This window comes from Plectrocnemia conspersa, unplaced genomic scaffold, assembly GCF_051122295.1.
Source record: "Plectrocnemia conspersa isolate PC_06_02 unplaced genomic scaffold, ASM5112229v1 ptg000008l, whole genome shotgun sequence".
Classification (NCBI taxonomy): Eukaryota; Metazoa; Arthropoda; class Insecta; order Trichoptera; family Polycentropodidae; genus Plectrocnemia; species Plectrocnemia conspersa.
In genome coordinates this window covers 5,031,382-5,043,877 of record NW_028277172.1, presented here as the reverse complement: position 1 = coordinate 5,043,877, position 12,496 = coordinate 5,031,382, and the positions used below count along the sequence as shown (strand labels likewise).

At 28.1% G+C, this 12,496-nt stretch overlaps 1 protein-coding gene across 1 annotated transcript in view; it reads left to right on the top strand.

Annotated features, from left to right (window-relative positions):
- Positions 1-12,496, top strand: part of LOC148232783 (multiple PDZ domain protein-like) — a 243,705-nt gene that overhangs the window by 19,970 nt on the left and 211,239 nt on the right. The window contains exon 3 of the mRNA XM_088191080.1: positions 6,857-7,159. Within this exon, the coding sequence (XP_088047206.1) occupies positions 7,154-7,159 (6 nt within the window). The 5' untranslated portion in view covers positions 6,857-7,153. The remainder of the gene's footprint in view (positions 1-6,856; positions 7,160-12,496) is intronic.

Sequence of the window (12,496 nt, the reverse complement as noted above, 5' to 3'; positions counted from 1 at the left end):
TAATTAGAATTGTATGAAAATCGTTCCGCGAAACAAAAGAGCCAGGAACTTAATGGGTTGCCTGTGTTGTATTGTTCGCACCTTTTGTCGGATGTTTTCTTTCCCTTTGTGAAAATCTCGCTCTGCGCCGTTTATTTTTATTGTTGGCAAGCTTTCGCGATCCCCACATGCCTCCTCGAAAACAATACGACCCCTAGGTGTTATCATACATGCGAACTACTACAAGGTCCTGAGACAAGTTGAAAATCTCGTCGGACTAAAGTTAACTTACGTCAGTGGAACGGGAAAGCCTTTTATCGTTTAATTATATCGGTGCCAAATTTAAGCTTTGGAATCGGTCTTCAAGTTACCCTTTTGATTTGAAGTAGTTTCAGTTCTTGGAAGTACTTAGACTGCCTTTCTATTGTGAAACTGTGCTACAGTTATATACTAGCAACCTTACACGATCAATCAGATTGTCATTACTTAGGAATGACATTACTACTCCATACATGTATTAATATAGTATGCACTACGTTGCTATATATATATATATTATTTAAAGTAGCTAATTTTTTTAGTGAGAGTAATAAAAAATATATGGTTATTGACTGATTAACAATCAGTCCTTCAGTAAAGCTAATTAAAAGACGAATGCGCTTGTGGTTAGGCCCAATTTCAAATCCAACCATTAGTAAATAAGGTTTTAAAAATCGAAATAAAAATACAACTAACTATTTATAAAAACATTTCATAGATCATATTTTCCGCAAAAATTTACAATAAAAAAATAAAACATATTCTTATTTTAAAACTCTTGTGGCGAGAGCCTGAAGTACGTTTGTGAATTACATAAAAAAATTGCTAGAATGTTTTAATTTTAAGATTTAGTGAGACAGACAAATTTTGACAACTATACTATATATTACGTAATATTTATATTTTCATCATGATTAAATATAATATTTCGTATTATTAACGACGCACACAATACAAAGCATGAATTATATTCGGTTTTCATTATAAATTGCCACAATATATCTCGCGTTATAATATAAATTGAATACCAAAACTGGTCTGAACATCAATCATGATATTATTCGGTGTGTTTTATAAAATATATTCCAGTTTCAGTAGAATGAGTTTATAAAACGCCATACAATTTTCCTAACCGCAGTATTATATAAATGATTTTTAACCGTATGACTATCTAGTGGTATTTAAATGAGGACCATTATTGTAAATCTCCTGCTGAAACGAGAGAGGTATTATCGCAAAGTGTTCCAACAAGGGTATCGTACAAATAATTACCAGCACGATAGACTAGTGACTAATACCCGAAAGACATGGGTTCGAATCCTATATCAACATTTGCGTATTTAATTTTTATCGTATCTGAAATCAACAATTATTATTTAATTTTATTTTCGATTTATTAGCACAGATTAGGTTTTCCTAGATTTTTATAATCTCACAAATGAATATGACGATGGTTAATTTGGCATTATCTTAGCGTGAGATTTTTTTTATTATTAATAAAAATTGTGTTTTTTTATAATTTAATTTTAGTGGAACATTTGATATCGTTGTATACATTTTGTATATGCTAATTAAACGTAAATTTTCCATGGGTGCGTCCGTAGGAACTAGACGTCTCTTAAGGTGGTTCAACTCTGTATTCTGGACATCGAGTTGGACCAAATAATGTTAAGAGAGAAGCGTTGACTTCTATGATCTTAGATGGTTTGAAGTTAATTAAAGTTCACAGAAACTCATTCCAAGTTGAAGAGCTCTTAAAGTTCTGACGCCTTTCGATTCAATTGCAAACGTCAGTAGAAGTCTCAAAACATTTTTTTATAAGATTGTCGCGTACTTGTATTTATACCCATGACCCTCTATATAGATTATTTTGTTTTTCATCCCTTTCGGCGGGACGACCAATTACAAAATGATTACCGTTAGGTAGTTTTTGCTAGTTTTTACGGTAGTGTTCCATTTTAACTAGTATTTTTTGGTTTTATAAGTTAAAAACCCGTCTTTATTCAATACATAAAATTCAAAATTATAATGCGCTTGAAAAAATGTTTCATATCTGAGCATTGCTTTTTCTTCTAGTTTTGAGTTAATTTTTTTTAGAAATCCCTTAAAATCTGTAGTATAGGCTAATTTCCAATGTCATTTATTATTCTGAATTCAAAAATATCAATAAAGTTTTACAATGACTTAGCCATCAAACAGATGTATGCTAAAATCTAGATACTAATAAGAAATTCAAAGAACTGACTACAGTTTCGTTCACCGCTAGCACAATTGCTTCAATAACACATGATAGATTGAGATGTTTCTCATAAAGTACCTTTTGGTGAATAATACAATAAATAAATAGAGACTTTATAACTTAAATTTCCACAATTAATTTTTTAATTAACTAATACTAAACCCATTATGCACATATTTTTACCAACATCAAATGTGACACTTTTTAGTGAATTTAATTTATATTTGATTTGTGACGTTTTTCAACTTTAATAAAAATATTTTCGTCTGTAGTTGTTCTATATAGATTATTCATAAAAACTTTTTAATTTTACGATATATTCGCTACTTTGAAAAATGCTCGTGCTATAATTTGACATATTTGACATTAAAATCTTGATTCAATTGGATGAGGCTAAAAAAATCTACTTAAAATTCATTGCTTCGCTATTTAATTGACTATTGATGTAACTTACAATGTGCTCAATTCTTCTAGCAATTATTTTCGCCGAAAACCAGATAGTAAATATATTTTCCTAAGACACATTTTTTCGGCTGCAACGATCAAACAAACACGTTAACTGATTTTACTTGTAGCCTATTTTTAATTTTTATGAAATTAAAAATCGTTGTAATATTCTTTTTTTAGAATTTATATTTAATAACTAAAATTTATTAATTAGAATTTTTATTAAACGGTAAGAATTATTTTGGTAGATGATCAGAATCATTTTTTTAGTTGGCAATAGTGTTATTGTATAGTGAAGCAAAGTAAATAACGCTGAAGATTGGTACAATTAGTTGATCTGTCATTTTCATGTCAGCAGTTTTAGGAGCAACTTCCTTGATTGGGCTCGCAACATTGTCAGATGGCAATACAACAAGCCAAACGTGCTCTCCACCGCCGTTCTGTTGTTATTCGGGCTTCGTTCTCTGATTACCTTCGCGTCCTACATATAATTAAATAGATTCGTTGCAGATTTGTTGAGAGTTATTCATAACTAATAAGATATTTCTAAATTAAATAATTTATTACTCATATATATTTATACATGTTTTTTTTTAATTCATATATTTTAATTCTGATCATCTTATATTTTTATTCTGACTGTAATTTTTTTTTATAACCATTTGAAATATATTCTGACCCCAAATGATATATTTATGACCATTCATTATTTTAATTCTGATCGTCCTTTATTTTTATTCAGACGGTATGATATTTTTATTTAAATTATTTTATATTTATTTTAACCCTGAATAATATAATTATGACTGGGCTGTTAATAAAATTCTGACCGAGATTTGACTTTTAGTCTGACCCAAGGATAATTTAAATTCTGACTATTTAATTTGTTGCCTTTTAAATTCGATCCTTATGTGTCACATTTATTTTTAGAATATATTTTTGTGTCCTGAATAATTTATCAATAACACTTGTTCTTTGCTTTGTGAAAGAGCATATGTATTTATTATATTTAATAGCAGTTGGAATTAACCTAAAAATATGCTTATCATCATATTGAGTGTTGTTTGATTTTTTAATATTATATTAATTGTATAATATTATTAATTACAACTGTCTTTAGTTAAGTAATTTTATTTCATTGTCTCTCTATATTTTATATTAAATTAAATATATGTTTACATTATATAGGCACTTACAATTATTCAAAAACCGAGGCTTATCGATCACAAAGCACAGGGACAAGGTCATGTTAATATTAAAAATAAATTATTTATAGACATTACATAAGCACAATATACTGGCCAATATTGTAGCTTTGCTCTTTGAACGAAACCTTATTAGCAATAATAATGATGTTGATTCTGTTCTGCTTTTAATTGAGCGCGTTACTGTTTGTTTAATTGGTTTCACGTGTTTGGTGCATGTGATCTGTATTAATTCCTGAATGTAAGCAATAATTTACATTTAGTTTCTATTAGCACACAATATTGGATATATTAGGTAATCACAAAATGATGTTTTTTAATATCATGTCTAAATGTTTTCAACTATAATTTTCTTTCACCTTTCGGTCAATTTTTTAATTTCATTGCCATGAAATGTTGAAGGCTTAGATATATTCACATAGTGTGCATTTTGCCATTTACCAAATAAATGGTAGTCCGAAGGAGCAAGGTCTGGAAAATAAAATTGATGAGATAATACCTACAACTAGGCATTCTGATTTATCGATGATTTTCCTTAAAACCATCTTTAGCATTTACAGATATATAATGAATTTCATATTACTTCAAAAATATTTTTAAAGGCCGTAGTTGCCAAATTTTTTTAGAAATTCATATATGTAACATACAATTTTGGATAACATTCTTCCATCGTAAATTTTTTTAATATCAGAATGTGGAGTCGAGATGTTGGCCAACACAAATATAACAAAATACGTACTCATGTATAATTAAAACATAAATTATCTCATTTATGTAAATATATTTGACACATCGGCTGAAGCTTAATTATATAATATTATATTGTTCATTGACTGAAAATTAAATATTGATTTAATAAACTTGAAAGTGATAAATAATTATTAAAATAATTTGTTTGCAAGGAACTTATTTGTGTACTTTATGTAATATATTGTAAATAAATAAACCTATTCTGTGTGTGCTAAATATATTTAAATAGAAACAAACAACAAAGCAAATAACACCAGAATCGTTTTATGTAAAGTGCTGTTTCAATTTTAACAATCTAAAACTGTCTCAGAATATAAATATTTAGAAACATATTTGGAATGCACAACAATAACTTAGACGTTTATAAATGGTGTTATTAAAACGTTTCACGTGTAAGCTGCATTCATTTCACGTTTGTGTCACCACGTATTACCGTAATATTTCTCCGGCTAATGGCGCCATTAAAAGTCGCCTGTCTTTTCCGCTTCTGCTTTAAAGGTCTGCAAAGTTTGTGTAGTCTTAAAAGGGTGAACGATTAATTGTTTTGAAAGCGTTCGATAAAGATTTACGTTTGTTTGTGAAACACATTTGCCCGATTAAAAGTTGTGCTGTAGTGTTGACGCAATTTTGTGATTGTTTAAGTTCGTAGAATGTGAAAGTCTGAAAATAGAATTCGTTGTTTATGACATACTTCCAGAATACTGCACCGAATCTTGCATGATGAAATAATATTAAGTGGTCGGAATTTGTGTGGTGATTGTATTAAAGTAAAAAAATCAACATACTAAGTTGTACAGATATTTTGAAATATTAGATATTTAATTATTATTTTATTAGTATTTTCTTAGATTTTCGTAAAAATTTATTTTGGTCGACAATTATTATTAATTAATATTTTTAGTTATTGCCATACAATAAGGAATGTAATAAAAAAATAAAATGTGTTGCAATCACATTTGCAATACTTCTACTGAATTATATATTCTCCATATTTTTCTACAATTATTTAATCTAATTTTTTTATATTTGATTCGAAAAATAATGTATTTTTTGAAGCAATAAATTCTTTAATGTAGTTTTTTATATCCGTTTTTGTAAAATATTTTATTCCACCTAAAAACTGCTTCAGGGTCTAAATATTTGCTAGTCGTTTAAAGTACTGTCTAAAGAAGACGTTGGGTAAGAAATTAATTCCCAATAAAATCTATTGATTTTTTCTTTCGCTTTCTTGGATTCATGAATGTCTTGGTGTAAGATTATCCATCTATAAATTATAAGAGAATTTTTTTTTATAGTCTCTGAGTCACTTTCAAACGAATTAGCTGAGTACACCATGTGTCAAGGTTGCAATACCGGTATTGTGGCATAAATTGGCTTTTAGTACTACCGGTATTACATATTTTTTTTAAATCCGTAAATCTTGTTTGTTGAAAGCGATATATTTGTGACTTAGAACTACAAAAATGACGATGCCCATATTGCTTAAAAGCAGAAGTGGAGAATAAAATTATTCTTATTGTAGGGGATTAACATAAATAGTCTAGAAACATATTTTTGGCCCACCCTATCTATGTCATCCAGTCTCATCGGCCAATATTTTAGCGCGGTTTTTTTAATTTTTTAAACATCTATGATATGCGGAACGTGTCAATATTTGGTTGATCTTAGGCAATACATTTTCTTTATATTAAGCAAATCTAACGGTATATATCAGTTCCCAGTATTTAGTAGAGAAATTACGCCGCTGCAGCTTGCCGGCCTCTTTTTTATGATAGGGATGGCTGGCGAAGTGAAAAAATGCAAGTTTTACATACATGAAATCCTTTTTAATTTTTGCACATTTTTATTTTTATTCAGATATATTTTTATCTAAATAGTCCACGGAATATGCTTCACTAAATATAAGTGTTATTATATTGGCAATTGTCCATTTAGTGTCCAAACGTTCAAAGTGTGCGCGCCGAAGCTTATGCCATGAGAAGTTTACACTACCGTGTAACCTATGAAGTGGTTGTTTTATATTTTTTTATTATTTATTTTTATTTTCACTAGTTCACTTAAAAATCAAAATATACCAAGTTTTGATAGAAAGATTTTTAATAAAAAAATATGTACAAATTTAATTTATACTTCGGTGCTGATGTTTTGACGCTCCTTGAACCAGCCTATTATTAAAAAAATATTTCTTTTGTTACAGATTCGTTTGAAATTTTTAAATCGCGCCGCTAGGCGGTGCTAGCGCTTGTGTGCCAAAAAAGTGTTAGTGCGATTGAATTTTTGCGCCGCAGGCGGCGCTGTGATCGCGATGCGTCCATCGCGCGAACCAGCACCAAAACGCCACTGCAATGTTAGCCCGAGCAGCGGCCGCCATCTTGCCGCGGCGGCCCTTTCAGCCGTTGCGGTGAGCGAGTGAACGGAAATGGACGACAAAGTCAGCTGATCCGCGGAAAGGAAACGGAAGAAGAGAGCCTCGGGCCGCTGCCACAAACCCAAAATGGTGGTAAGAAATTCCCATATCTTATTTATTTGAAAAATCCGAAGCAAGGGGTTGCTTGTGCTATTCGCCATTCACATGCTTCAGTTAATTAAATATCCATATAGAAATTATAAAAAAAATCGTAGTATTGCAGAAATCTAACATGCATATTAGATTGGAATTTTAATTGGAACAAATGTGAAGATTTTTACACAGCAAAATTAGAAAAAATATCAAATATATTTGGTTTAAGACAATGTGTCAAAGAAAATACAAGGACTAATAATAGATCGAGCACATTAATAGATTTAGTATTTACCAACAACAAAAAAATTTATTGTGAAGTAAAATCAACTCCAAGAATAACTGACCATTCAATTGTATATATTTATATAGAAAAACATAATGAACTTAAGTTTAAAAAAACAAAAAAAATTGATATAATTAAAAAAATTAATTTTAATAAATTAAGATTAGAATTACAAAAATGTGACTGGAATGTAGATAATATGGATGTTAATAGGATATGGAACAAAATTTATAAGAATATAGTAGATTGTAAAACAAAAAGTCAATATAATTTTAAAAAGGAATATCGTTACAACCCAAAACCGTGGTTTAATGATGATGTTAAAAATGCTATAAAGAAAAGAGATGAGTCATACAAAATTTTTCAAATATTAAAAACAGAACAAATAGAATATAAAGTCTTTAATGAAAAATGGAAAACATACACACAATGTAGAAATATGGCAGTCAAAGTATTAAGAATGGCTAAAAAGAAATGGTATGAAAAATTGATAGATGAAATACAAAATGATCCAAATAAGATGTGGAAATCAATAAAACAATTAATTAATCCAACTCAGAAAAACGACATAATAAAAATGGAAATTAATGGAAATATATATCAAGATCCTTATATAATGGCAGAAAAGATGAATACATATTACATTGAGAGCATAGAAGAAATTGTAAATTCAATACCAAGGATTAGTAATTTAGTACAATATAATAATAAAACATTAATTGTAAAATTTAGTAAATTTAAATCAGTATCATTAGATGAAATTCATAACATAATATGTAAATTTAAAAAAGGAACTAGTACTGATGAACTAGATATAAATATAATTAAAGAAACATGGGAAATAATAGGAACTAAATTAAATTATTTAATAAATAAAGCACTCTCATTAGGAGAAATGCCTGAAAATTTAAAGATTGCTACTATTGTACCTATACCTAAAATAAAAAATAGTAAAAAAGTTGAAGAAATGAGACCAATCAACATGCTACCGTGTATAGAAAAAATAATAGAAGAAGTTGTAATCAAACAATTAAAGGAATTTATTACTTCTCAAAACATAATATGTGAACAACAATCGGGATTCAGAGAAAAGCATTCCACTGAAACTGCATTACAAGTAGTGATAAATGATTGGCTGTTGGCTAAGGATACAAACAAAATCATTGGAGCAGTTTTCTTGGATTTCAAGAGAGCCTTCGAAACAATAGACAGAGAAATAATGTTGAAGAAATTGGAGAGTATAGGTATAAGTGATATAGTTTTGAGATGGTTTAATAATTACTTATATAAAAGAAAACAAAAAGTTAAGATAAATAATGTATGTTCTGAAGAGAGGTTAGTGTATTATGGAGTACCACAAGGGTCTAAATTGGGACCATTGTTGTTTGTTTTATATATAAATGATATAGTTAATAACGTAAGAAAATGTAAAGTTCATCTATTTGCGGATGACACATTGATCTATTGCATGGGTGATAACATTGAAGAAGTTGTGAGTAATTTGAATGATGAATTAGGTGTGTTAGAGATATGGTTAAAGAATAATGTACTTAAATTAAATGAGAATAAAACTAAATGTATGTTTATTAATTATAAAAATGTGTTAGATGATAGTACCAAAATAGTAATAAATAACTCTAATATAGAAATAGTGGATAATATAAAATATTTAGGAGTAATTGTTGATACAAAATTAAACTTTAAAGAACATTGTAATTACATATTAAAAAAAATTAGTAGAAAAATAGGTTTATTATCTAGATTAAGAAATATATTAAGTATAAATACAAAAAAATTAATTTACAATAGTATAATATTGCCCCATTTTAATTATTGTGCAACACTATTAAATATGTTGAATAAATTAGATAAACAAATGTTGCAAAAATTACAAAATAGGGCAATGAGAGTAATCTTAAATAAAAATAGATTAACTAATTGTAAAAGTATGATTGATAGATTAGAATGGTTGAATGTTCAAGAAATATTGAGTATGAATGTTTTAGTATTTATATATAAGTTAGAAAATAATATGTTACCACACTATTTTAATAAGTATTTAATAAGAAATAAAGATGTACATAAATATAATACTAGAAATAGAGAAAATTTAAAGATAATTAAGTATAAGAAAACGAGTACGGCTAGGGGAATTATGTACGGAGGTTTTAATTTATATAATAGTCTTCCAAGAGAAATCCGAAACAGCAAAAATATAACGGGTTTTATAAATGGAATAAAAAAACACCTTCGTACATATAGAAATAAAATATTATAATATTAAGTCTTTATTATTGTATATTTTTTCTTTCTGTTATGTATTTTTTATATATTTTTATATATGTTTACTAAATTTGTTAGATGTAAAGATTAGCTATTAAGCTAAATAAATTAATAAAATAATAATAATAACAGTATTTTAGTTGTCAGTATAATCCATTAGCTTTAACCGCGCCTATTATTTTTTTTTGTACAGAATCTTCTGATATTATGATTAAATATTTGTGAATCTGTACCATTGGGCTTACACCTGTCAGGTTACAACAAAAATAAAAAAATTGCAATTTCTTTGCAATGTTATATTTTTTGGATTCAAAAGCTTACAAAAAAATATTTTTATGTTTTAAAAATAACGTGAAGGACCGATAAGATAACAATTTCTACAATTATATCTCAAGAGCAATATTTTAATTCTGCTCTGTGCCCCTACACGTAACGGTGCATCCCTCCCGGTGAACAATCTAATCACAGGGCAAAAATACAAAGAGTGCTATAATCACGCGTTAAACAGTGTTATTGTTTACTTACATTTAAAAAGGAACAGACTCTGCTACTTATACTATTTTAAGCACTGTGTTTATATGTGAGTGTTTACAATAACCCAGATTTATAGCTATAGTCTTAATTTTATTATAAGAAATGCTTCGTATTTAGGTCGACTTTGCATAACTTTTACTGTTTTTGAATATCAATGGTTAAAAACGCTCTTATAATTTTTTTATAGAAGACCACTGAATCTTTTATTTTTAAGAACCGCAAATAACAATCGATTGAATTAAAAAAAATAAAAATGACAATCATTTATTATATAGTTAAAGTAGAATGAAAATAAGGTTTTATGTCATTTTAACTACATAATTTGGCAAATCGAATCGATTTCGTTTCATGTGAAATATATTAAAATAATTCACTATAATATTTTTATATGTGATTTTTATACGGGGCATATATAGGATTTATATTTTATTAATATAATAATTTACGAGTTTTATATTAAAATGTGCTATGAGCTTAAAGATATGAAAGAATAATTTTTCAATTACATTTTCATGAACCATATTTCCGTTATTCAATGATTTATTTCGCTTATTAAATCATTGTTGGTACTAAAGTAAATTAAAATTAAAAAAAAATTAAATTCTATAATAATAGTAGATATATATAATAAAAATATTATTAATGATTTTATTTAATTATATTTAAACTATAATATATAACTATATTTTTCATTTTATTATATAATACTATTTATTATTAGCCTTCATTATTTTTTTTTTATAAATTCATAATATCTTTATTATAATATAAAGTTGATTTTTTGAAATGGAAACGAACGCAAACACAAAGTCGCATTATTAATATTGTAGTTAAAAGTTCGTCTCAGTATTTATTTTATCAAATACACTTCTTCAATATAATTTAAAAATATATTATCTTTAAGGTAAAGGTGTAGCAGTAATGTGAACTAAAATCGAATTGTATTTGCGGTTTTATATTATTACCTTAACATGTTGTAACATAATGTTTTTATAGTATTAAACTAGCGATTTTTTTATTGATTTTATAATCCAGACGTTGGCAACCACCTACAGTGTTTTTTGTACCGCAGTTCTACAACCACACTGTTAATACAATTCCAATTATTACAATTAATAATTGGGACAGTACTGATTAGTGCTGCAGCCTTCTACCGTGGATTTGATCTCTGTGTTACCTTCCAAGATTTATGGGGATCATCTTCCTTGATTTATTTTCAAAGTTATGTTCTATTAGATAAGTTGTCTGCCAAGACTTATAGAGCCTATCTCTTCAGATTTAATTTTAGACTTGCTGATTTTAGAGCGGTAACGCTTATTCGCAACTGTCCTGAAATCGTCATAGCGATGTGACATTTTATAAGGAAAGCTTTTCTACAAGATCACCATTCTGGTCTAGGCACATCTTGATCGCATCACCACGATAGCTGATTCTTAAGAGTTTTCCCCCATTTGCAACCTGGGGATCTGTCTGGTGATATAGACGTGTACATTCATAATAATATCTGCTAAATAAAATGTCATACCAAATCCATTATATTTATTAAATATTGGGGAGTTAAAGATTATTATTTACATATAAATCGTGATTTTTTTTTAATTTTTATAATTTCATGTAAGTGTCGCCAACTTGTAGCTGAGTTTAAGGGTTACCTAATCAATGTATCTCTAACTGCTAATTGCCACAAAAATTCGCAGATACGTAAGCGCACATCCGATTCAAACGTCCGCCTACCACGATTTTTAATTGACAGTAAATCTATTTGAAATAAAATCTTGACTGGTTATATAAAATACAGCAATAATATTTTCGAGCGATTTAAAAATATTTTATTAATAACTTAAATAATTAATATCACATTTATGAATTTATTCATATTATTTTTTAACGGTTTTACTATATCATTAAAAGCATAACTAAAATGTTACATAAATGTCATAAAAACGGTTCATCGTCTAGCCAGTGAAATAAAAAAGAGCCTCCATAAAATAGTTTTCAACAACCATGCGGATGTTGATGCGACACTTTTCGCAAAATATATTCATGCGAACTCATTTTTCCAAGCCATGGCTAAAGCTCGCGTGGAATTGTCATTAATTCTGAAAAAGAGAACGCCTTCGTATTATAATAAAATTTATTATACTATTTTTTATGCTGCCTTATTGTCCTGTCTGCGAAAGAGTGTCCCGTCCCGGCTTTCGCTTGTTTGCCTGCGAGCCTCAACCCTTTCCGAG